Genomic DNA, 27,616 nt, shown 5'->3' on the forward strand with positions numbered 1-27,616 from the left:
GAGCGAACAACAGCGTAATTGAGAGAAGCGAATTGTTTTAAAGTGATCGAACAGCGAAATAACTAAACAACGGCAGTTATTTCTCAGCTGAGTGTTTGTGGATGACGTAGCTCGTTTGTTCTAACAAAGGATAAAGTCGTCAACTGGCCGGAAAATTGTCGTCAAGACCAGTTTCTGAATCCTTTCGTTTCTAACAGAGGGCGCGAGGTTTCGGTTGCTTGGTTTCAGAATTTGGCGTCGAGTGCTTGTCACTCAATACGTGCAGAGTTCGAGCCACCACTACTGCATTGAGCCTGCCATTGAGGTACTTCTTGTAAATGCCATCAATTTGGCGTGGATTTCGATAACAAGATTCCAGGCTTACAAATTCAACTCTGAAAGGAGGAAAACAAAAACCTTTGTCAGGAAGACAAAATTAAGGTAAAAAGTTGCTAATGGACACCTGCATTTGATGTTGTGGACCTCATTAACGGGATGATTTAACCCAAGAACTTGTCAAATTTGCGACTATTTGAATTAAATTCTCGACTTTCTGATTGTCAAGAGCCTGTAGAATGAACAAACTTGTTCAGGTGTTTTAGATCTTAGCTGAAGTTGTTTAATCGATATGAGGACAAACGAGAATTGGCCTGAAGCCTTCGGTTTCACTGTCGGTGGAAAAGCCCCTGTTGTCATATTGTCTGTAGAAGAAAATTCCGTTGCTCAACGAGCAGGTCTTCAACCGGGTGATCAGATACTTGAAGTAAATGGTGAAAATGTCCAAGGATTAAGTAAAGAGGAAATCATCCTACTGGCTAAAAGATCGCGAACGGTTCCACCGGCGTTGGCAGTGATTTCCCGAATCAGAACGTTTGATCTTCGTCGGCGAAGAGGTCGGTTTGGTTTTGCAGTTCGCGGCAAAGGTCCTGTTTTCATCGCAGAAATAGAACCAAGTAGTCCTGCACAAAATGTCGGTGTTCGTAGTGGAGATCTCGTTCTTCGTATAAACGGTGTTAATGTGAGACACAAGAACGAGCATGAAGTAGGTCAAATGATAGATTCCTGTGGTCCTACGATTTCTTTAGTTCTTATTGCTGGCGCTGCAGATATGGGAATAACCGAGAAGCGAGGCACAAAGAGTTCTTCTTCAAGGTACCAACGTGCAAGAGACTTCTTCGTGCAGGTAAGTTAGAAAAATGAACGATATACATTGTAGCTTTTATTAATTGTTATTTATCGAAGTTCTTGTCTCTGTTGATATAAACATAACGTTTACATTGCTACCATGGCGTGTATATTGATAAACTGTTGTATAATTCTGCTAAAGCGATTAACTTGTACTTCAAACCTTGTTAGGCCGTTTTCGTTGCTTACCTAAGTGGGTTCTCTATTATCACTGTTAACGTGGAAATATTATTGCGAGATTCTATTTCGAGGTCATCATCGTTAATTTGATACCTATATTGCCATGTACATTTTTAATTTGTGGCAACAAAATTATCTTTTATTCGCATGGAGTAAGCTGTTTAGTAAGAATTATCAAAATTTCTGATACAATTCAATTTTGAAAGAGAGTGCAGCTGGTTGATGTTGAGTTTCCGTCATGTGCGAGTTTGTACGTTATTTTGGTGACTGAGGCGAAGTTATATTAATTTTGATTATTAAATTTTCTTTTTGAAAAATGACATTGCGCTCACTTACTGGTATATATTAGCCCTGATATTGATAATATTAACTTAAGCTTTTATAGGGTAACTAATTGTCTATTTATCATTTAATTTCTTTTTTAATATCGTAAATGTTTGTGTCAAGATGAATTATTACCTCGCTGGTCAAGAAACCAAGAAAAAGATGCTCATAAAAGCCCTCAACCAGTTTGCACGAGACAGGTCTGTTGAGGAACTGGCACAGAGCCTTAAAGGAATTCTTAAAATGCCTGTGGAAAGGAAGCTTTTAAAAGAAATAAGGTAAGGTTTCAAGTTGAGCTTCACTGGGCTATTCTTATTGCTTGAGATTTTGTTGCTCTCCTTGATCCCAAGCAAATCTTAAAAATCATGTACTGTACATTTTATTATTTGAAAGGATTCAATTCTCTCTTGCTCTTTCATCAGTGAACACTGTATTTTATAATGGACACCCACTGTGTCTTTTTGGGGTCCTACTGATGAACAGTTACTGCATTTAGTTACTGTGTACTTGGAGCCCTAGGTATTAATTATGGGCGCTATCTATTCAACCAAAATTCAGACAGGTCCAACTGGGAAAAGTGGTCCACCTCAAAAGGTTGACCAGTTTTTTCGAAACTTTTCTGGTTGGACTGAACCCATCCATTGAGTTTTGGACTGAAATTTCTGGAAATTTTGGTTGAATGGATCGTGCCCTATGTCTCAAGACTGTCCTCTTAAATTTTTAGATGTCATGTGACATCAAAGTAACCTGTGAGAGCATGCGCTGCTGGGAAAAAAATTCTAGCTATATAACAAAATAATGATAATATATTAAAGTTTTTTTAGAGATGTTTCTTGTACTTTAACCAGTAAGCCCTTTACAATACCAATTCCTTAATGACTTAATGGAAGATTATGTCTAAATATGGTATGTTTCTTGTGTGTCCTGTGTAGGAGTTTTATTCCCAAGAAGGATCAGCCTTTATTTGACATTCTTGTTGGAAACAATGGGGAAATCATGCAGGCCAGAAGAGAGCAAGCTGATGATGAATTGTTACCAGATTTAGCAAGTGCCTCAGACCTAGAATTTTCTACATACAATAGCCATCATCCTGCCCCAATTGGCAGGTTTGGGTATGTACAGTGTAATTGCTGCCGGCAGCCTTGACCCCTAAGAGTTAGGGCTATGAAAATTTCAAAGTTTTCTTTTGGAGCACACCCCCAGGTAGGGCTTTCCACAAGTTGCTCGAGATTTCCCAAAAAGGTTCCCGTAATTTCTCAAAAAGTTTCTCAAAAGTTGCTCTTTCTAATGAAAGTTGCTCAAAGTCGCTCAAAAAAGTAAGGTCTCTGAGTATTTTTGCGCAATTTTTTCGGTAAAACCAGCATAACTTTGTCCTCACTTAAAACCAAAAAATGTTTGAGTAAAGACTATGCATCTACATTAAGATTAATCTTGTAAAAATTCTAGTATGAGCCAATGAAATTCTTCACATGACCTTCACCTGAGACAATCGAGTTACTTGAGTGTGAATCTTTGTCCACCATTTTGAATTTTCTTTAAAAACCATCTGACCCAGCAGTCCAGCTGCATACATCTTACGCCCATGATCTGCCCCAGCTAGAGGGGGCTGGTTCCTTTTTCACAGGAAATTCATAAATTGTCTACTAAAACACATTGTGAATTTTGGAGGAAAGGCTAATTTAAGTACTAAAAGCTCCTCTGTTATCTCCCACTAGAGAAATTACTCAGAATAGTACAAAAAGTTTCTCGAAATACAAGAAGTTCAGTGCCAAAAAGTTGCCGAGCAACTTGTGGAAAGGCCTATTCCCAGACTCTCCTAAAAGAAGGGACCTTTAACCCTCCCCTTGTTGTTACCATTGATTGCTCCATTCAAAAGTGCTGGCTACTTCAATTTTAAATGAAACCCTTCCAGTTATATTGAAACTGAGAAATTTGAGTATAAAATTTGTTGTCTCTGTCAGCACTTGGTCACATGGAACAAGCAGTAATTTGGCGTGGCAGAAAGTGAAAGACAATGCTGCTGGTCCCCCAAGGTATCATCTGTATATAAATGTTTTATTATTATTTGTTTCTATCCGTGTGTAATGTAACTAGTTGATGTACTGTACATGTACGCATGTTGTCTGTAACAACTGGCCAGTCATCCATTTACTAAACTATGGATCTTACCGGGGATTACATGTAACTAAGGTGGTGTAGTTCCTGCAAGGTTTGTGAGGTTTTGAGAGAAAAGTTTGTTTAGTGGTGCAATTAACACTCTCCTCACAATTTTCATGGTAGGACTGTTCAAGTTCAAAGAGACGGAGCTGGTGCAGGGTTTGGGTTTACTCTTAGTGGAAGCTCCCCTGTGTTTATTAAGACTGTCGATAGAGGTATGGTGCAATATTTTATTGGGTTTGTTTGATTATTTAATACATATATAACCATGAATCAAACAGTGCCAATAAGTTGAGGCATTTAAAAAACATTTTTGTAATCACATCAAAGGGTTTTGTCCACTAACTTGACTTGTGTACTGTGAAGGCGTGTGTGTGGCCGAGTGGTTACACCGTGAACTCCAGATCTGAAGGTCTGGGGTTCAACCCTGTCATGTTGTTTCCTGAGACAAGGAAGTTACTCCACTTTGTCCCTCTTCACCCAGGTGTGTAAATGGATACCAGTGACATACTGCTGGGAGGTAACCCTGCAATGGACTAGCATCCTGTCCAGGGGGGGAGTAGCAATACTCCTAGGTGCTTCATGCTAAAGAAACCAGGATGAGCTCTGGCTGTTTGGGCTTTTGGATCGTGTGCGCCTTTACCTACCTTTTTAACTTGTCTTGTGTAGTTAGCTACTCTGTGGGGTTTCTCTGTACAGTAAATTATGTGATAGTGAAATAATTCAATTCAGCCACCTGTGGATGAAAGCTTCTTTTTGACCTAGATTACTTCATACATTGTTTGTAAAGCATCCAATGTATTCTTTTTGTTTTATTTAAGGTGGAGCAGCGTTTCATGCTGGACTGAAAGCTGGAGACCACATTCTGGAAATAAATGGATTAAATGTCAGGTAATAAATTAACTGTAAGGTTTGATGCATAAATATAAATTTATCTATTAGGGCTGGGATCCTTTTTTTAACAATAGGTGTACAGGATTCAAGTTGGGGCGGGGGCGAGTTAAAAACACCTCTTTGTCCAATAATATTTAAGCACTACTGTATTTCTGGTTTTCACTCCCAGTGTCAAAAATCCAAGTTAAAACCATTCACATCCAGTAAATAGTAGTCTAAGATCTGGAGAATGAAGGAAGATAAATATACTTACAGCCTCTCTTTCTCTAAGCCACCAATGAAACTATTATATGTGGGGTTATGCAAATGTTTAGAAATTCAAGGATACTCTATCACAGTGTGAACAACTATTTCACACTGAAAATAGGTAAAATAAATGTATTTAGCTGCTCATGAAAGCAAAACCTCAGAAGAACGGATATTTTTTCCAGCAATTCTGCACAAAGCAACTACAATGTGTACAGTAGTGAGACACATACTTGTACATGTACATGTGTCTGTAAAATTTTACATGTGGCCTCTCTCTTGTTTTGGGTGTAAATATGCCTTACAGTGTTCACTGAATATGTATTGCATGGATTATACATGTGTGTACTGGGCCTGTATTGTTGATCCAGCAAGGAATTGAGCCCATCCCTACGTATACTGCTCCTTTAAAAGCCTAAGGCATCAAGTGTTGCTTGACAAACCCATTTGGATGTTGCCTGGGAACAAATTAATGGACTTTTATTAGTTTAATTGGTGCATATGTTACGGGTCAAAATTAAATTCAGGTTCAAATTTATTAGCCTAGGATGATTTTCAATTCCCTTTGTCTCCTGGCCCTAATTATTCCTGAATTAGGGCTAGGAGACATATGAAATTGAGAATCAACCTAGGTAAAAAAATTTGAACCTGAATTTAATTTTTGACCTGTGACATTTACATGTATGAATTGAACATTTAATCACCTTAAATGTATCTAATCTCTCAATAGGGGCAAGCCACACAATCATGTAGTACGGCTTTTAAAAGGAAGTGGTTCTCATCCAACTCTCTTGGTTCAGTGGCGACCCACAAGTGCTTTGAAACACCAGTCATCATTATCATCAATTCCTTCATCAAGCAGGTCATCACAGCTGTCGGTAACATTTGAAAATGAAAGACCAGCAACTGTCTCAAGGTGTTCTTCCAGGGCATCAAAGGCTTTCTCTATCAGGAGTGATCTGTTCACGAATGGAACAGGTTACAGTAAGGATGATCTTCGTATACTGTCCAGGCAGTTCAAAATTCAGGTGAGGTAATGTTTGGGCTTGATGGCATAGTACAATCTAGTTGATGCTTTTGTTAGGAATGTCTTTATTCACGGGATTTTTGGTACACTGTACCGAATGTACATACACTTATGGAATGAGAGTCAATTCAGAGGCTGAACTTGTGGGGAATCATTTTTTTGTGATCAGCAGGGTAAATTTTAGTTAAGGCAATTCTAGTCAAGTGGTCCTATTTTCTGCCTCAAGTAAGAACCCTTTTAATAACATGTACAAGAAATATGTTCACTGTACATTTATAAGAGTTATCCACTATGCTTCAATTAAGTTTAGAGTTCTTTCGTGACTTACACATGCTTCAAAATGGATGAAAATAAAAATATGTGTACTTAAAAAATTTTGATACTGTTTCAGATGAGCCAACTTCTTACACGTGGAGAGCAGCTTTTCATTAAACAAAGCCTTGACCAGTATAGTAAAGACAGGCAAGTTTGCTTTCTTAGTGTAGTATTGTGAACACAATAATCATAATAATCTCTCTCTTCTCTGGGAACAAATGAAACAAAATTAATCTCGAAAGTACGTAAACATAACAACTAGGTAAAAACCCCATCTGGTGACCTAAGAGTTTACCAGGCCAGTGGGCTATTCACATGTGTAGCTGAGGAGTTGCACTTGGAGAGAGTGAGGTTTGAACCTCGAGGGAGAATGCATTAAACTTACTCATAGTAAGAGTCCAGCTATGAGAAACATGTGTGAGGGACATTATTTTCAGTCAAAATTTTGTATTTTATAAGGCACGTTTCATTACTTGTAGATGTGATACTTCTTTTGTCATGTGTGGTATTTTTTGCAGAGGTGTCTGTCCCTTTTCATTGTTGTGTATGTTAGTGAGTTAATTACAGATTCTTGGTTATTTGAAATTGTCTTTAGTTTGTCTGTCTTAAAGAATTTTATGAAAATGTGGAAAGGGAATTTTTATTGCTAAATCTTTGCCTGACAATTTTTAGAAATGTCCAGAGATTAATTAATGCCTTGGAACCTGTTTTGGACGATGGAGCAAAGCTCCAAATGTTGCACTACTTGAGTGAACTTCTTCCAGCGGAAGAACAACAAGCATTTGACAGAGCAGCAGCAAGAATGATATCAAGGAAGATGAATGGTGAGGAAAATATTCCAGAAAAATTGTAGTGCTGTTACGGTGGGGACACTCAAACCGAGACGTTCAGTAGATGATTGTCCAATCACAATGTTTTCTGAAAACAAATGGACCAGTGAATAAGTGTCCCGGTTTGAGTGTCTGCACTGTAATCTTATGGTGACAATGAAGACGTTTGTACTCTGTACTGTACTGATGAGGATGGTGATGATGTTATTTTGGTTATGGATGATGATGATAAGTCTGATAATGTTGATGGTGATTATAATGGTGATGATGATTGTACTGATAATAACAGAAGAGTTTTATGGCAGATTGAGGAAGGTGATAATAATGTTGTTTTTGTGGTTGTCAATGATGATGATGATGATGATGATGATGATGATAAGGAATGTAGCTAAAGAAAAGCTAAGCTAGTCAAGTCTTTGTCAATTGCACCTACAAAATTTCCCCTTGTCCGTTCCACAGAAATGTAAGCCAGTGGTAAGGTTGCTCTCAACCAGCGAAATTAACCATCCGCTGTCTCTAAGCAACATCCCTGATTGATGATGATAATAGGGAGCTTAAGCAATGACAACAGCGACAGCTATGAGAACGTCACTTAAAAAGTGAATTCGCTCTGCCTCTTTATTCCATCTCATTTAGTTCATCTTTTGGAGTTGAATTCTAAAGGACTGTATCAAAGTTCTAGAAAAGAAATTGGAAGTTGTTGTCTTGTGTCTCCGTCCTCTACAAAAGTGAAATTAGGCACTTTCTCATTTATGGCTGAGAAATTTACAAAGAAGCCTGATGCACATGCAAAATTGTTTTTTTTCCAATCTAACCCTATTGCTTTTTTGCCGTTGCTTTGTAATAATAGTAATGGCGGTCTTAAAGACATTTGTATCGGCCACAATGATGACTCTTTTTGTGGAGAGTATTAGTTGATCGCTTTCCTGCCAATCAGTAATCATTTTGATTTGCTTTTATCACTCAATTAGAATTCCAGGGATTCCATTTTTGTCCCTAGCACATTACCCTTTTTCTTCTTTAAAACTGTCTGCCACAGAAAAATTCAATTGGGACACAGTGGTGTAGTGTGAGGCAAGTTACATGTAAACAAGGTAGTCTATAGACAGTTTTTCTAGCTGTACATGACTGGTCCACTCCGGCATGAGTGTGAAAATTTCTGTTGTTATTTCTCTCCCTCTCTTTTTTAATAATCATCATCATCATCACCATCATCAGCTGCATCATCACCATTCCGGTGTGGCATCTTGTTCACAAGATCCTCCCCTTTTTAATATTAACTACAGGTAGTAGCACTAAATCATGCACTGTTGCATCCAACCTTCCATTGCAGAGGGAGTGGTAACGTGACTCTTTAATACACATAAATTGCTGCAAAACTTTAACAAGTTTTAAATTCTTTCATTTCAGCTGGTGTTGTTCCCAGTTTGGATACCAACAATGATGAAGTAGTTGATGTTCTTTACAGAGTACAGGCCATGCGACTTTCTGATGCACCCAGACAACGCGTAACAACTCCAGGAGGAGGTAAATAAAACCAGATCCAAATCTTTTCGAATACTCATGAATACAGCTGTTTCATTGCACTTTCACATGTGATCTTTCCAGCTTGCCATAAATTCAGAACAATAATTAATCAAGCAAATAATAATATATATTTTTGCTACAGGAAAATACAAAAAAGAGGAGGAACTGTACAAAGGAAAAATTGCAATAGCATCAAGGAAAATATTAGTGGGAAACTATTCACCGACTACCCTTCCTTACAAAGGGCAGATTGCATACAGTGTACTATAGTGCTCTTCTGTGTACTACAAAATGCTATTTGTTGAGGTTTTGTTGCTTTTACTTATTATTATAATTTGTTCTTTCAACTTTTCATCACCTGTATGTAAATTTGATTTGCATTTTTTTAGTCTTGTTGCTGTGTAACAAAGATTTGTGTGACCTTTATCCAAGCCGCTGGTCCCAGCCGATCCAGTGGAAAATTACCTTTTCCTCAGCTTGGAGTTGTTTTAAAGGCGAACAAATGTTCGATTAATTGACATTTTTTTTTTCAGTCACATCTGATGAACCCCGTGGTAACTGGCCCGGTGCTGGAGTGGTCAGAGGACGAACTAGTCCAGGAAGTGGTTATGGTAAGCAACTGCCGGATGCTTTCTTGTCATCTTAGGAGTGAATGTCTGTAAAAATATCGGGCAACCGACGACCACGGTCAGAAATTAATTTTCGCTCATACCTTGTCGATAGATAGGTGTTAGTAAGTAACTAAACGTGGTGTAGTTTGTTTTTCAAAAGGCCGCTTGGATTTGGAGAAAAATGACAAAATCAATTTTCGTGGTCGGCGACTTGAAAACAACCAAAATTTGAGGCAAAATGAGGCGGTCTCAAAACTTCGCTCGCACGCACACAGGAAGAAAGCGGGGTAAAATATTCCCCGATAAGTCAATTTGTAAACGGTTTTAGCCCTAGTATGGCGGTTAATTCTTATCTTAACGATAATGTGGAAGGTAAACAATTATATTTTAGTTTTGGTTCTTTAACAAGTGAACGAAGTGTAAATTTAGGCTTAAAGTCGCGATTTAACTTTTAGTCATGTGCTACACCTTGGTTTTTCCTGAAGCTCAAGCTATAAGTTAGTGAAACATTGTGCTAAAACATATGTAAGAACTGGCTTGGGTAATTTAATTTGCCCTTCAGACGAACCTTCTGTAGCCTCCCACGCAGGCATTTTTAGGGGAGCTCGTAATGCAAAACGAGCTCCCCTAAAAACGCCTGTGTGGGAGGCTAAACCTTCTGAACTTGAACAAATTTTGAGTGAAACATGACACATTTGCATTAGTTCACTCACGCCTTGCTGTTGCCGAAACGGATTATTGTCGTTTCCTGAGAAGAAATCTGATGTACTTCTATAGTACGATAACTAATTTGCTAACATGCAATTGGAATTAAACTTGATTGAAATAACCTTTATAGTATGGGGCACTTTTCTTACTTTATCTACTCTCGCATTTTGTAATTTGACCTCCAACGAAAGGTCATTTGAGACGGGCCAGGTTATTAAAATGTTACTGAAACCGAATGAGCATCATGATCTAAATTTTTAAGGTGGTTGAACAAAATATATCACAAGAAAAATATGTTTTTAAGACATTTTCGGCGATTTGAGAGATGTTCTTACCATTTAATAGAATCAGTTACAACATACAGCCAGTCACAATGTGAGAAGACAAGGAGTGGTGTTGTGCGACAACGGACACCATCCTTCGAATTGAGGAAGATTGAGCAGAAAAAAAATTTGTTCATACATTTTTTTTATGTTTTCAAAGTTATTTGTTCAATTATACATCAACTGAAAGGTTGCATAATCTGACTTCCAACAATACTTGATCTAAAAGTGTAAAGTGGTCAGTTTTTGACACCAACGTGATAAAAGTATTGACTAAGGGATTTGGAAAACATCAAAATCATACACCCTGCCAGTAGACACGAACACTGAGTAGGTTTTAAACTTTGGACAACCTCGATAAATGATCTCGGAAGCTTTTTTTTGTTTTGAGTGAAGAATCACAATAAAAAAATGATGCTATTTCATATATATATATATATGAAAACGGAATAGGTAGTAGCCAAGCAAGATTCAGAGCCACCCTTCCACAAAATATATATATATATATATATATATATATATATATATATATATATATATATATATATATATATATATATATATATATATATATATATATATATATATATATATATATATATATATATATATATATATATATTTTTTTTTTTTTTTTTTTTTTCTGGAAGGGTGGCTCTGAATCTTGCTTGGCTACTACCTATTTTCGTCAGGGATAGTAGAGCGAGGGAAACGCGAGCGCGCGTGAAAATCACCCCACGCGAGAAAAGGCGACACGCGGCGGGGAGAGAGAAAATTTTCTCTCAATTTTCTCTCTCCCCCCCTCTTTTGGAGAACCCAGCTATCGTGACTTGTCGAGCACAACCGACCGACGTTCTTGAAAAGTCTCATATTTTCAAGCTAAATTTATTCAACTTCAGAAGGTTCGTGTGAAGTACAAATTTAATTTCCCAGGCCAATTCTTACATATGTTTTAGCACAATGTTTAAATAACTTATGCCTTGACTTTCAGGTTAAACCAAGGTGTAGCACATGCCTAAAATATGAAATAAAAACGCAACTTTCAATCTAAATTCAAATTTCCTTTAGTTGAAAAAGAATCCAAACTAAAATAGCATTGTTTATCTTCCAGATTACCGTTAAGATAAGAATTCATCACTAAACCAGCAGTAGAACCCGTTTATAAATTGATTTATCGGGGAATATTTTACCCCGCTTTCTTCCTGTCTGCGTGCGAGCAAAGTTTTGAGACCGCCTCATTTTGCCAAGTCTCAAGTCGCCAACCACGAAAATTGATTTTGTCGATTTTCTCCAAATCCAAGCGGCCTTTTGAAAAACAAACTACACCGCGTTTAGTTACTTACTAATACCTAACTATGGACAATGTCTGTGAGCGAAAATAATTTTTTGACTGTGGCCGCGAAATTTCGATTTTCCTCGATTTATACAGACATTTGCTATTAAGATTCTGTTTGAATTGACCAACATAAAAACTACAAAATCAATTACATTTTTGCATGCATTTATCATCCATTATTAATTTTTTTGAAAATTCTGTCAGCGAAATGTTTTTCTTAAATCCACTAGCCCGAAAAAAAAATCACCTTTTTGACTTGCCTTCATAATTTGTTTTATTAATCAACAGGTGGGTATGACTTGGATACAGTTCCAGTGCGTGATATGTCTCCCAGGTCTCCAAGGCATGGTACACCAGATTCAGGATGGGATGATGATGATGACCTTGATTTAGGACTTGGTAATTAAAGATATTCACTTTAGAAACTTGAATTAGTTTTCTTTATAGACCAAAGACTGAATAGTAAAATGGTGTCGTCATCCAAATGCCTTATTCAAGTCCATTAAACCACCCTTCAAAGGGTAGCCTTTTTAAATTCTACAAATAAAAAGTTCAAAATACTTTAAAGACAATCAAACCTTTTGTTTTGGACACAACCTCTACATTGTCGACACCTCATCTCTGTCAGAACAGTTGTTTTGGTTCCAAAGGTGCCAAACTTACAGCCCTATCCTCCATAATACAGCAAACAGTTTGCTTTTAAAATGAGGAACCTTTAATTTGCCCCTTTGGTGTTTCCGAAAGACTCTGCTATGACTGTACCTTCCTTTGTTTCTTGCTGTTTGCTAAATTGTTTGTTAGTATTGTATTTGTTTGCTTGTCGTGGCGGTTTTGGTTGAACGTTGAATTTAGTACTTTTGATATCACTCGCTTTGTGATGCAAATGGTTAAGGAATTAAATGCAAAGAATATCTTCGCAGTTTAAGACGCAACTTTATATACAGTTGCGAAAAGAAAACCTGAAAAATTCAGGCTCGCCGGGATTCAAACCCCGAGCATTGCGATACCGGTGCTGCGCTCTAGCCAATTAAGCTGGTAATATTCCCGAAAAATATGAAGATGAAATGATGAATATATAACTTTCATATATTTGAACTGCAGAGTGAAGAAATAAATGCAAAGAAGATCTTCGCAGTTTAAGGCACAACTAATGCACTTGCGAAAAGAAAGTGTGGAATTAACATTCTTTGTTATTTTCTGTGTCAACAACAGAAGAACTAGCAGATGCCCTCTTAGCAGACGAAATGAGAAAATCAAGCGTAACAAGTATCCAAACACAAGCGCAAGTACACAGTCCTATTGGAGCATCCACTACTGGAGTTCAGTCATCTCTTCCTACAGGTCCAGTTACTTCAACCCCTCGTTCAGGATTGTCTATTGGCAGTGGTGATAGCGGCATTGGAGAAACTTCTAGTGAGGCGTCTGGTGTCAGTATAGAGAAAGTACAGCATCAGTTGGCGATAACTACACAAGAGCTGATGGAAACTAAAGAAGCGCTGGAAAATAGCGAGAAAACAATATCCGAACTGAAAGGGAGAGGAGAAGCTGGGGGTAAAATACATGTTGATCTGAGGTTTAAAATGCGTCCCTACCTGAAAAGAAATGATTTTTGGTTCATTGTATCTACTTATAATAAATATGCCACAAAACAATATTTAATGAAAAAAAAGTTATATGGTACACTGTAGGATGATGGAAGATGATTGTTTCTTTCGCCGGTAGAACACTTTATTTCGAGGTTAAATATAGTTGGGGTCAAATTGCTGTCAGAGAATCCTTTGAAAATACTCTGCATTCAAAATTACATTGAATTTGAACTGTATGGGACCTAGCTTTGAGAAAGATGATGATGAAGGTGTAAGTTTGTTATACTAAAATTCTGTTTCTTTCAAGATCACGGTAGTGAACCAAGCTCTCCAAACACGGCACCGGAGAATGTTCTAGAAGCAGCTGTGAAGGCACGGAGGGAAAAAGATAAAGGAGGTATGTTCAAAGCTCAAAAAAAGTCAAATACTTGTTTATTCTAGATTTTGTGGAAAAGTGTTATCTTCCTTAAAGTCTGTAGTAGTATCAATTACAGAGTGCATCGAACTACCAAATTTGACGCACTACAAGGACCAAGGCCAAACGCCGAACTTTTCAGGAGACGATCCAAAATTTTAATTTAGGTGGATCGAAATATTATGTTAATTTTTTCTCAGTTGTGTTTGGTCTACCCTGGTTGAGTACAAGACAGACATCGAACTTTTCATGAACTTAATCTGCCTAATTTAGTTTGTCTCTTGAAAAGTTCGACGTTTGACCTAGGCTTTAGTTTCTCTCCGTTTATGAAGTTGAATTGTACTAAAACCAGTGCAATACAAATATTGCGATATTTATGCACTGACTGCATGAGAATGGGTAACTATTTTTCGCCTGAATCTCGCTTAAAGAATTTTGACAGCTTTTGTCCTGATTATTTCTTAGAAGACACCAGCTCAAGTGCAGCTGCTCCCCCACCACCCCCTCCTCCCATGGGAGCACCACCACCCCCACCGCCACCTCCACCTCCACCACCACCCCCTCCTCCGTCGTCAGTTCCACGTCCACCAGCTTTGGGAGGTCCCGGAGACACAATGCAGCTTAAGAGAGTGAACTGGGAAAAACTGAGCATAGCAGGACTGGAGAATACAGTTTGGGCACGGGTAAGCCTCTTCAGAAAACGTTACCCGTTAGTATGTGTAATCAAATGGTGACAAGTGAAATTAGGGAATAATTTCACGGGCGTTTTGTCCAAATCCTTATAATTTATTATTGGGATTTAGACAAAACGCAAGTGAAATTATTCCCTAATTTCACGAGTATACCATTTGATTACCTATTAATATCATGGGTGACGAGTTACCTTAGCAATCTTGGATTTCTGACATGTTTATCCGGGATCGTATCGATCGAGAACTCAACTCTCTCGAACGTTTAGAGCTTAAATTTGGCTTAAGTTCAGAATTTTTCGACAAAATACCTGTTAGAATCCTTCTTGATGTGCTCTTTCGTGTGTTCAGGTTTTCTAAAGGGTCTTTTTATGCCCTGGCGTCTTCATTCATGACATTTTAAAACTTCGTCGCCATCTTGATACTGAGACGTACGGAAGGTTGCCATGGCAATTTTGTAATTTCATATGTGAAATTACAAGTTATCGCTGAAATTTCGCGGCAAAATTAAGGAGTAATTCGTCACCTATGATATTAATATAATAATAATATGGCGTAATCAGTGACATTAACACACACATGTAAGTACTTTCAAGTTTACTGTGCAGTTGTTGGCGTGAATGTTTACTTTTATTAAAGCTTAGCAATAAATGTTCTTTCTTTTGTCTTCAGTTGGGGACAAATGAACCATCAGAGGAGGTCATAGAGTTTATCCAACTCGAGCAAAGTTTCAGCGCCATACAAAAGGCAACAAGTATGTTTTATTCTTACGACCCCTTTAAATTTGAGGTAATATCGCGTGGTAGAGAGCTATTGATGTTCGTTTTGCTATATTTTTTCTTTTAGCTAAAGAGGAAAAGAAACCCCAGAAACCAGCAATAATGAACCCAAGAAAAACTTACAACATCGGTAAGAGTTAAAATTTTGTTATTAGTTTCTCATTAGTTTTTTTTTTGTGTAAAAATTTTGCCAGGTATGAGGAATGAGGTCAGGTTGGAGTAGTAGGAGAGAGTTTTGTGGTGAGGGTTGTAGTTGCTCAGAGTGCTGCGTATAAGAAATTGTGTCTATAGAAACTGTGTCCGTGCGATATTTGCTCTTCTCCATTTTGTTATGTGGCTTTTTGCATTTTAACGTTGTTAACAAAAGACTGATTGTTCTAAATTTCAGCTATTCTTTTGGGTCATTTGAAAATGCCTTTTGAAGAAATCAAAAATGCCCTTTTAGCGATGGACCAGAAAACATTCAGTGAGGCACATTTGAAGCAGCTTCTTCTGTACGCTCCAGACAGTAAAGAGGTAAAAATTTTGCAGATTTAACCATTTTTTTAACAGCGAAGTTTAAACTTGAAGCACTTTCTCGTCCTTGGTGCGATAGCCTCTCAGGGCCGGTATGCAGTGACGCTTGCCTATTTCTTTCAAAAACAGGAAAACGAATCTAAAGGCCGTAATTGAAAAAGACAGCCTTAAATTATCTTGCCATAAGTTTAAATACTTTCGTGGCACTGTTGCAGTGTACAGTGTGAGCACTTTTCATCCAAATTAATTTGTAAACATCGAGGTAGTTCTGGATTGGACATCTTCCAGGCCAAATTACACCATAGGACCGTATAAATCCTCGGCTTACGGTCGTTCCATTTTTGCGAGATATGACAGCCTCAGACTGCGAGCGGAGTGTACGCGCGCGGAGGCGTCGAGCGGACGCGAGAAACGAGGGCGCCTTCAGTCGCGTGGGTGTTCATTTGCGTGTCTCGAGCGTGTCGCTCTCTTTCACGGACTAAGAAAAAAGAGAGGCTGCTCGTAGTCTATGACAGCCTATGGTCCATTATATTTTATTTATATTTTATTTACCTATTTGTTTGTTTTGCAGTGTAACAAATAAGATAAGAAAAGTTCGGCCATTTTTCAGTGGGTTCTTATCTACTCAGTCTCACTCGCCCGAGCTACATGTCTAATGAGATAAAGAGGATTCCTCGTTATTTTCTCACAGCGTACACCATTTATTATATAACCTTTCGCGGACTGCATGACCATGAAGAAGCCGGCAAAACTGATGCCTGTTTGAAGTTAAACTTGTTTATTTGTTTTTAAGCTTTTTTTTCTTGCTGGGCTACCGCATACTTAAACTTATCTTTTAATTTCTCTTTTTCAGCTTCAAAAATTCAAGTATTTTGCTGATGATGTCACTAAGCTGGACAAAGCGGACCAATTTTGTTACGAGGTATCTGTTGCCTTTTTATCTTTACGTTTGTCTCTCACAATATCAGTATAAAAACAAGCAAACATTTTATCGTTGCTAGTTTTCCATGTATGGAGTATACAAAGACGCACTGACGTCAGGCTAGTCAGTGTAGATAACGATTCAAACATGAATGTAAAACTCTACGTAAGGTTGGCTGGTTTTGTTTGGTCATTTTGAACCCGAAAAACGGTTACAGTCAGGAGATCTCGTAATATTTTTTAAGAGAGAATTGTTTCACCTTGCTGTTGATTTATTGCAGATGAGTAAAGTTCCTTGGTATAAACAAAGACTGAAAGCGTTATTATTCAAGGCTCGTTTCGCTGACAAAGTGGAGGAAATCAAGCCGGTAGGAGTTGACGAAATAGGGATCTACTTCGTAACCAACTTTGTAAACCCTTGAACCTTCTGTTGTTTCCAGTTGTCGTTCCCTTTAAAGTGCAACTAAGTGCAATAAAAACAATGCCCGCTCGGTGTTGGAGATGAAGTTGGGTAGAGTGGCGATTAGTCCCCCGATCTGGGTGTCCCGTAGACTGATCACTAGCACACTAGACATGTAACATAGTTCATTTTTTAAGGCATGAGTCGAGACAAGCACCGTGCACATTTAACGTCCTTAGGCGGCCGTTTAACGAAATTGTGCAACCGATGCAATATCTCTGAACACTACGGGTTCTTCATACTGCCTTTTCTCTTTTCAACCGTAGGTACCGCATTCGATATGACTTTGTTTCAACGAAGCAACAGTATGTTTAAAGTTTGGGCTTAGGCACTCGCAGCATTTTCTGCGTCGTACATTAATATTCTTTGTTGGATTTCTTTCTGTCTGTGCAGGATCTTGAGGCCGTTCTCGAGGCTTCAGAAGAGTTAAGGAAGAGTCCAAAACTGAAAAAAATTCTTGAGGTACGTGTGGAAGTATCTTGTGGCGTGCAGATGATTTTCAAAACGCTTTGCGCGTTGACTACCCGCTCAAACACGGACGCTGCTTCAATTTTTTCAATTTTTGACCGCTCTTGGTAATGGTGCAGTGAAACATCTCCTTTGGGACGCCCTATTCAAGGGACACAAAATTTGGCCCCGGAAAAAAATGTTCACATACACTGTAATATTTGTATCTGTTACCTCTATTGAAGGAACACCTCTACTCAGGGGAAAGGAACACTTTTTCTGGTCCCGAAACCCAGGTTTAACCTCCATTAGCACACAAAACGTGACTGATCATAAAGAGGGTTGAAAACTTTAAGTGCAAACTCAAATCACAATGATGTCAGCTTTCACAAACTGAACTATCTCGCTGAAATCAATGTTCTTTGGAAACTCAACAATTAATGTCGCTGAGACAAGTTTATCATGATTTATTTTTACATTATGTGGCTGCGTTTAATGACTGCAGCAGACTCAGAGGCAGAATAAAAAAGTAAAAATATTACCTTTGTTGAGACATAATGCGATCAACATGTCACGAGCACGGGAATAAGAAAAAAATCTGGGTCCCCGACAGGAATTGAACCTATGAGCTCCCGTACACCGGTCGGATGCTCTAACCACTGAGCTACGAAGGACTCGAGGCGAGCTGTTCATGTATGACATGCGTCCTGCGTCCTGCTAGGATCAGTAATGTCGAAATCGTCATGTGTGTGATAAATAAAGAAAGATGGTAATTATTAACAAACCCCCAGTCCAACCTCTCTTCAGGGGACACTTGCCTTGGTCCCGAGGGTGTCCCTTGAATAGAGGTTCCATTGTAATAACTTGCGAAACATGGAGAAAATAACGAACGGAAGGGAAGGGAGGGTGATACGTATTTAATTCTAAGACGTACAAGGATTGCTTATTATCCGACTGAGGAAGAGGTCCGTAACTATTTTCATGAATAAGTGTAAATATAAAGTTATTTAGTAATTGTTGTTTGTCATTTTAGTTGGTTTTAAAAATGGGTAATTACATGAATAAAGGAAACATGAGAATAGGATCCGCTGCTGCTTTCAAGATTGACTATCTGAACAAGGTAAGTTGGCCCACAATTTTAGATGTACAGTTATTCCTTTTTGAGAGGAGTAGTAACAACACTTAACTTAAGAATTTGCCCCTAATGAGCAGAAATCAATGTGTGTTTGCATTTTTACTTGACAATGACCGAGTACGAATCCTGTCAGTTTCTGAGTAAACCTGTCTATCCAAAGCAGACAAACGTTAAGACGCGGATACGAAGCTTAACCTGTGGTCAGGCGGTCCTTCCTTTTTTGTCCGCCGACGCCTGGTCGCAGGTTAACAGGAAGCTAGGCATTATGGTGAAGATGAGTTCGAACCACTTAAGTTAAATTCAGAAAAACATTGAACGGTTTTGTGTGGCGTAAGTTTTTGTTTTATTCTTTCTCCAGAATAGACGGATTTGTCTCGATTTTTTCGCTATTGCTCTGAAAGTGTAAGGCCGCCACGTCTTGAGCTATGGTTCATGGCAAGGGTAGAAATGAATTAAAACTAGAAAAAACCGGAGCAACTTTAACAAGCCGGTTCAGTAATTTTTGATCGAGAAAAAATTAGTTTCATGTGGAAATAGTACTATAGAGGTTTTTTTGAGTGGATATGCCATAGGATTTCCTCCACGGTGTGACTGTAATGAGTGAAACAGCGATTTAAGCGGTAAAATGTTAATGGCTCCTGTTTTGTTCTCTCCATAATGTAGCTTAGTAACACCAAAACTTCAGACAACAAGTCAACTCTTCTTCACTTTTTGGTTCAAACAATCGAATCCAAATGCCCCGAGGTTTTAAACATTAAGGATGAACTACCATCAGTGCAAACTGCAGCCAAAGGTATGAATTCTCTTCTGTGTTGTCTAGGATAAAATTTTGTTGTAACTGTATACGAACTGTCTTCACAGGATTGCTGTATTTTATTATAAATAAGATGGTTATACGATAAAAACGCAGGTAGCTGACGAAGTAAGGGGAAGATTTGTTAAAGTGATCAGGTCAGCGTCCTCGCTGCAATGGCGAATCTCCCCTTGTAACAGTTTTTGTGCTTTCCCATGTGCGAAGTCGTAAAGTAAGTACTCCTATTCCAACGAACACATATACTATTTAGCATGCTGATTTGAGAACCACCGGAACTATACGGAAAAGTTTTCCGTTCTGTTCTGTGACAATACAGTCGTTCTGCTTCAGTCCTTCACAGGTTACTTTTCGCGATTTGTTGTGAGGGAAAGATGCTTTCATTTAAAAATTTGTTTATTTTCTTAAGTCGTGGCTGACATTTGTGACTATTTATGTTAGTTTCAGGACAAATGGTGTCTTGTGAAGTAGAGGAATTATCGGGCGGAATGAAGGTTTGTGTGTTTAGTTTTGCATGCATTTCAACTTGAAGAGGTTTTCACCACGCAAGTGTCGTCAATACGTATGCAATCACAGGATAACAATTCCTCGTTGTTTTTGAAGTCTTTTGTTAGTCTGCTACACAGCCGTTTTTAGAGTCGTCACGCAACGCTCCTCCCCACTAAGGAGGGGAGGAGCTTTGCGTGACGACGCTAAAAACGGCTGTGTACCAGACTACTATTTTGTTGGCTAACGGGCATTTTGAGGATGGTGTGTCACGTGGTACAATGCCGTGACTGCTGCGACGGAACAACAAAAAAGGAAATTACCATTTTTATGATCTGAGCTCTTTTTTTCCCAGTGTGGTCCTTGCGTTTCATCATGGCGGTTTTGTACTACGTGACTGGCCGTCTGCAAAGAATCCATTCATGGCATTTCCAAATCGTCCTTATGTATTTAAGGGCGATGACTCAGTTTCTGGATTTGTTAACTCTTGTGACTCATGATATTTATTGCTGTTTTGTAGGAGTTACAGTCTGACCTTGGAGCCTTCAGATCGCTTAAGTCTCAGGATCCCAATGATCGCTTTTCACAGGCAGTTAAAGTATGAGTCCATTCCATTTATTGTTTTATAATTTCAAGGTTAGCTATCTCTTATATGAACCCAAATACACTCTTTTTTTTTATAAGAATATATTTTATAAGAATGTCGAGGTTGAAATCTGCGAAATTTTAAGAACATTATAAGAATAAACCCGGGACGCGAACTTCTTGTGTCCGCCAATGATTCATAGAATGCCCTCCTGTCTTGCTTAAGACGCGCGAAGTTAAGACGAAATTTTTTATTTTCGATTTATTAATGGCACAGTTCGTGTTATTTGAGACGCGCCTTATGTAAGACCTTCTTATTTTTTCCCGTTTCAGCGGCCCTATTATGTTAAATCAGTGGGTACTGAAACCGTTTCTTTTGATCTTGATCTTCTAGAGTATAATCGATGACACTGAAGGTGAACTGAACGAGCTGCTAAGCTTACAAGAGAGATCAAGAAGCGAGTTCCGTGAAACGGTGAAATTCTTCGGAGAGAAAGAAACTACCGCAACCACGGAAGACTTCTTCGGCATTTTTGCCGCTTTTATTATGAATTTTGAGGTGAGTGACCATTGCGTCTCTTTCAGTATTAAAATCTTTGACAGCTCGTTCAGCATGATGGTGATTGTTCTTTCAGTTTTAAGGAAGCGTGTAGGTCTGTCTTTCTGAAGGTAAATGAACTCTTGGAGGGAAGGCAACTTGAGACTCTGAGGGAAGAAAGCTGATAGCTTTCATAATAGTGGTAAAGATGACTGACATGCTAGAGTGTATAGGACTGAGGGGGAGAAGGGTGGCCTGGGTGGGGTTTCTCCGCCGCTTACTTATACACATTGTGTTGTTTGGGATGGAGCATACTTCGTATTTGTTACGTCTCGAAGGACAGACCAACGTTTTACGAAAAAAAGGAACAAACAAACAAAAGTCTATAAGAACATTAAATTAGTAAAAAGACCTTGCTAACATCGACGAATTGTTTCGTTGTGGTCAGATTTCTACGAATCAATCTTTCCTTGCATTTTGCTTTAGTAGATCTGATTTATTACCGTAAACTCAGCGTTAAATCATCTCCAACTTGTTTTAACACCTTGTCAACAAAGCAGATGGTAAATAAGTGTTGAGCTGTGATGTTATCTTATTCTGCAGAAGGCGCACGCTGAAAATGTCACCAAGTTGAAACTGAAGGCAGAGCAGGCAAAGAGAGAGCAACAGAAACAGGTTTGCATTTTTTTTCCTGCTATGAATCATAATCCCGCCCTTTAAAAGCGCGATAGTCAGCAAGTTATTGGATGAGAATGAGCATGATAGCGGTAATTATCAAGGCTAAGGTCGTATTATTTGCCTAAGCCTAAGTCTGAGGCGGATAACGCAAGTTGCCTTCAGTGATAATTCTCGTTGTCATGCGAAAACGGAAACCAGTAAACGTTTTATAAGGCACTTATACGAGCATATGTTAACCAGAACGTTCACAAGAAACATACACATCAAACGACACATCAACTTGCTCCCAACTTTTTAAAGCGTTAAACCTCTTGTTCAGTTTTGTTCGCTATAAAAAATTCAATTTATTACCTTCGCATATTGATTAACAAAAAGCTTTTTTCTGATCGACTTAGGAACGTGCAAGGCAGAGGAAGATTTCCATGGAGCGCAGCATGAGTGACCCAGTTATGGAATCTAAGCAAGAATTAAGAAAAGCTGTTGAGGCAGTGACACGTAAGCCGAGTGGTGATCTATCGCCTACATCTCCATCATTCAGTGGGCCGCGTTCACCCACTTCTCCGTTCGTCAATGAGGAAGTGTCACCTCGCTGGCCTTCTTCTCCATCTTTAAATGAGTCAATGTCACCTCGCTCGCCTTCTCCGGCGTTTAGTATGTCGCTGTCACCTCGTTCTCCTCGAGAATCAGTGTCCCCACGTTCGCCGACTACTCCTTCAAACAGTGGAACTGTTAGTAGCCCAGAAGTAACTATTTTGAAGGCGAATCCGACGCTTGTTGAGTCAGAACCAGATGGCTGGACTGTTGTGAATGTTAACCGCGGTTCTCCGACAACACAAAACCCCTTGTCGCGTTCCTTCGAGAAGGAAAAACCATCGGTATCTCCGAAACCAAAACCAGTACCGCCTGTCAAACCAAACCCGAAATCCCCAGTTCCTGATCGCGTTAATTCTGGCAAAAACTTTACCTTCTTGGCCAAAACCCCAAGTGAACTTGTCAACAGTAATAAAGAAGAGAAGCCAAAGGAAGCCGAGGCAGAGGTCGTCATTAAGATTGAGAAAACGTACAGTGACTATGCAGAGGTTTTTAGTAGTGATGCCGAAAGTAAAGTAGTTGTCACTTCTTCTCCTACTGGCGGTGTGAAAAGTAGGTTGTCGATGTTCGAAGGCGGAGGACCCGTCAAACCACTAGTTTACGCTAAACCAGATAGGTCCCGAAAGAAAGCAGTGGTCAGAAAAACCGAGGAAAGTAACAATGTATTTATAGCTGTTGAAAATTCGAAGACCGAGGAGACGTCTGAAGAACCTCCGGCGCTTCCTGGTCGCCATTATACTGCAGAAGATATGGAAGAAATGGAACTTCGCACAAATAATTCACCTTCGCAAGACTTGGTGGAAGGTACTTACGAGGTTGTAGAACCTCGAAGTAATATAAAACCTTCGTCTGTAGCACTACAGAAAAGGCCTCTCCCTTCGACGCCACCGGTTAACAAGCGTATTGAAAGCAGGAAGGATATGCCACCAGCGCCGCCAAGCCCTTTCAAGGACAGGATACCCCCTCCGCCAGTACGCAATGTCAGCCTTTCCAGCGCATCAATTCCATCTAAAGAAAAATCGGACTCCATTTACTCAGAAGTCCAAGTGGGTAGAGGCAGTCCATCAGTTACAAGCGAAAGCCTGTACTCTACAGTTGAAGATACTAGGGAAACATCGGTTGCAAGCGAAAGCCCCTACTCAGAAGTTGAGGACACTAGAAGGATATCAGTTACAAGCGAAAGCCCCTACTCGGAAGTTGAGGACACTAGTTGGTCACCTGAAGTCTCGAGAAAGGCCATGGAGGTTGAGGCGTATTACACTACGGATGTCGTACGTAATTTACCCACGAAGGCTGGAGAAGTGCAAAAGCGTGGTCCCCCATCTATGCCTGCACCCTATAGACAGAAGAAAACTAAAGAAGGTGAGCCGCTCGTGGCCAACAAGGCCCCAGCCAAACCAGCCCCATATCGACCGAAGAGTATGCCAGAAAATCTATCGCATTCAACCCCCTCCACAAGTGGGGAACAAGTTACGTCACCGGGATCTCTCGATTCTCCGCGTCACCCTGTTGTTGTACCTGGCTCTCCAAGGCTCCACAATGCTAGGCTTGTTTTCGACTCGTCATCGTCCTCGGTTTTTTCCTCTCCTGCGCTGGACAGCCCCCCAAAGTTTAAACCACCTCCTCCTCCACGTTTATCATCTGTGGCAGATTCTACGAAGGAAGAGGCAACTTTCGAAGCACGTGTTGCGAATGTTAGCTTTCATTCTCCGGTTAATGGTCTTGCGGAACAAGAGGACAGCAGTGAAATTCCTACTCGAGATGTTGATGCTTCATTGCCTTCTTCCAAACCGTTTCGTCAGCCAAAACCTGATATCAAAACAAAACGGAACCACGTCAACAAAGAGAGTGCACTGCCGAACATTAAACCTCCGCCACCTCCGAAGACATCGTCTTTGGCTCCAAGAGCTTTTGGTGTTAAATCCGAAATAAATACCACTGATCGTGACAGAACTGAAACCAGAAACGGTGTAGATTCTTCAGGGATGATTTCTCCACCTCCTTTGGCCTGGCTAGACGGTAAAGATGAGCGATCCGCGTCTACGACTAGTGTAGATTCGTTAGACCTTAAAATTGTTCCTCCACCACCCATGCATTTCAAAGAGCTTGATCTAGTTGAAGTGCAAGCTATTGCTCCACCATTTGGATGGCAAGAGAGAACTGACAAAAATGGGAATTTCAGAGCGCAGAAAGAAAGCTCTGCAAAAACTGCTCAGACACCTGACTTTGATTTTCCCATTGTTCCCCCTCCCCCGAGTGGACCTCCTCCGATGCTGCCAGTGAGCGGAGCGGTTGACAACGACTTGGACTTGGTGCCCTCGCTTTTGTCTAACGGATCAGGAGATTTTAGCCTTAATCTTGAGGATATTCTCGGAGATCTTGATAACTCTCTTACATTGACATCGGATCATTACTATGGGGCCTCAGACGACGAGGATTCCTTGCCACCTGCTCCTCTACCCCCAGGGGAGCGCTATTTTGGCGTACCACCTCCTCCTGGGGATGCAATGATGAAGCCTCTGGTACCTTCACTGAGGAAGCAAAGATAGCACTCTCTGATGCCGAAGAAGCCAAAGTTCTGGAATACTTAACCTTAATAAGATAGGCACTGTGTGGAAATTATGTCCACCACGAATGGACTGAAAAGCCCATAAAAGTCCATAATCTGGTCTTAAGTGCTCCTTGAATAAAAAAAGAACGATTGCGTGGTAATATTTAAGTGATAAGCTAAGAGTTCATAAGGATAGGCGAGCAAGTTTCACCCTCGGTGCATTTTGTGTTGCTTCTGTTTTGCTGCTACCTAAATAATCGAAGTGGAAACCGCACGCCCATGCAACTCAACGAGACTTGATGTAAAGGAATCAAGGGCAACTGTTTTCAAGTAATTGTTTAAGAGCTTGCAGATTTTTGCAAGCCTGTTTTCTGCTGATTACCGCCTTTGAAATACTACTTTTACCGACAAGTAGTAAAATCTTCCACCAATTAACCTATTTGATTATACCGAAGGGAGGTTTACTTTGAGTGTGGACGCAAAACGTTCTTCTAAAAATAGTAACAAAACAGGGACTGGGATCCAAAAGAAGAAAGGTGTAAAAAAAAGTAGTGGCTCGTAATTAAGCTGTAATTTGCTTAATTACGATGTGGTGCTTTTCTAAGAGGTTATTAGTAAAACAAGAATTTAATTGTAGGTTTTTTATTCTTGGCGCGATGCAGCTTTTTATAATTATGCGTATTTATGCTATAAGAATATAGTTATTAGTTATTTGTATTAGTCGAGGATAAACGATTGAATTTAGTTGCATTCAAAACTAAGTAATTTTAGGACCTCTTGTTTAGCATTTTGAGCAGAAGTTTTCTAGAAAACGTTTACAGTATTGTAAGCTTAATCTGGCGGTAACTAAGGTTATCTAGGATATAGATGTGAACTTCGACCACTTAAGTACACTAACAAACTCCTCAGTGCGGTCTATAGACTGTGTCGTTTAAATCAGAGTAAATTCTATTGTACAGTTAATTCTAACTTGTAAATACCCAGAGGTGTGCAGAGCTTATTTTCTAACATTAAAACAAAGTGTGAATTTTTTTGGCAAATAAATGATGTTCTGGCGGAAAGTTATCTTTATTTAGCATTAGCAAAAGGCAAAAAATATATATAGTATTTATTCGATTAACCGCCCTGGGCGCTTATTAAATTTTTGGACCTTGATAGTGGGCGCTTATTCGGAGCTGGGCGCTTATTAAATTTTCACCATTTTCGACAAGTGTAGTATGTATATTTTGCAAGAAAACAGTAATGGTAATAACAAAACGCGAAGATGTAACAAAGCAAGGTTTCTGCAAAACAGTCTGAAGAAAACTCCGTCTTCGGGGAAGTCTCTTATTAGTACTTATTCCTTTTTGGGGGGTGGTATTGGGAAGGGAGTGGGCGCTTATTTGAGTTTGAGTAGGAGTGGGAGGGAGGTGGGCTGGGGTGGGGGTGGGCGCTTATTCGAGGCTGGACGCCTATTAACTTTTTCTCCCTTTAGGATGGGCGCTTATTCGAATAAATACGGTAGTTAGCTTGTAAAAAAGGTTGCGACAAAGTAGCGTCGACGCTTGGTCGGGTTTCTTTTGAAGCGTACGAGGAACACCGCAAACTCCCATAGGTAGATGTTACCTGTAAAAATGCCGCATTTAGGAGAACTCTTGAAATGCTGGCTTTCATTTCTTGGTCATACGACACTCCTGAACAATCATCGCACGCAATGATATTGCAGGATTTGGCCCAAATATGCTGCGCCTTTCATTTAGCGTGGTGTTTCATGAACGAAGCTGATATTGGTCGTTTCATCTTTTTCCACTTCCTCTGACTTCAGGTCACGTGAACCTATGGAATTTTGGCCAAAGTTTCAACCCCCCTTACCTATTTTGAAACCGAGGGAGGCTGCGTACGAGTCAGTTTTTTATGTGAGAAACAACATGAGAGTCACAAAGTCAGAGAGAGGAAACCTAAATTTAAAAAATCCTCAAGTTTGGTGTTTATCGGGCTTATACTAAACGAGATACAACCATTCCAAATCTCGAAAATTCATTTTAAAACAATGTAGACGTCTGGACAGTGTGTCCAGCAATCCATACATCTCTTAATACATTTTCAAGTTTTTAAATTGCAGTTTCTTGTTCAGTATTGGATAGATTAACACCAAACTTGAGAATTTTCCTTTTAAAGCTCAATGTGCCCTTTGTGACTCTGTGGATCTCGTGTTGTTTACATGAACTTGACCGAGTCCTCGTCGGTTTGAAGTAAGGCAAATCGCTCCCGACACCTTGTCTTCACCGGAGCCCCTTATCATCGGCTTTCGTGGTGTGGTTGTGTAATTCGTTTCAAAAAAGCCGATTGGTTTTGGGGAAAGCAATGCTTTTAAGGTTCGACCAACAGAAAATAGTTGCCGGGACCCGAAAGGCGAGTTTCAAAACATTGAAACTCATAATTAGTTCATGGTAGTCTCCCTCGCAGTCGTTTTTTTTTTATGTCACGCAAAGCTCCTCCACAACGCTCATTAGTGTCTCGCTTGCGTAAGCAGCGAGACTCATAATCTTTAAGGCGTTTTTTCTTCTTCGTATTTATGACACAAAACACAGTAAAAAATGCATGTATGTATTTATGTACGTCATGGTCCCAGGCGTTCCTAGCGGAGACCGTGGAAACTGGGAATAAGAATCGTTGCGTGACCGAAGCCACGTATGTTTTGCGAAGAAACCTAAGGAAAGATTAATGCGATTAAGTGCTTTTCACGAACGGGTAGCTCCACGAATTCTATCTCTTGAAAGCGTTGATTTCTTTGGAACAAGTGAACA

The 27,616-nt window shown here is 39.5% G+C and overlaps 1 protein-coding gene across 1 annotated transcript; it reads left to right on the plus strand.

The window, feature by feature from the left end:
• LOC140940071 (delphilin-like) lies at positions 1-25,891 on the plus strand. Its single transcript, XM_073388952.1, has 28 exons — positions 1-1,162; positions 1,792-1,946; positions 2,601-2,780; positions 3,630-3,701; positions 3,949-4,040; positions 4,647-4,716; positions 5,696-5,993; positions 6,384-6,454; positions 6,980-7,131; positions 8,548-8,664; positions 9,198-9,275; positions 11,931-12,041; positions 12,855-13,193; positions 13,536-13,625; positions 14,109-14,326; positions 15,005-15,086; positions 15,179-15,241; positions 15,500-15,627; positions 16,481-16,549; positions 16,830-16,916; positions 17,402-17,470; positions 18,489-18,575; positions 19,254-19,383; positions 19,843-19,895; positions 20,408-20,485; positions 20,867-21,031; positions 21,614-21,685; positions 22,084-25,891. The coding sequence occupies exons 1-28, from the start codon at positions 608-610 to the stop codon at positions 24,826-24,828; spliced, it is 6,426 nt and encodes a 2,141-aa protein (XP_073245053.1). The 5' UTR covers positions 1-607; the 3' UTR covers positions 24,829-25,891.
• Positions 25,892-27,616: the final 1,725 nt, after the last annotated feature.

The sequence above is a fragment of the Porites lutea genome, chromosome 6 (genome assembly GCF_958299795.1).
Source record: "Porites lutea chromosome 6, jaPorLute2.1, whole genome shotgun sequence".
Lineage (NCBI taxonomy): Eukaryota > Metazoa > Cnidaria > Anthozoa > Scleractinia > Poritidae > Porites > Porites lutea.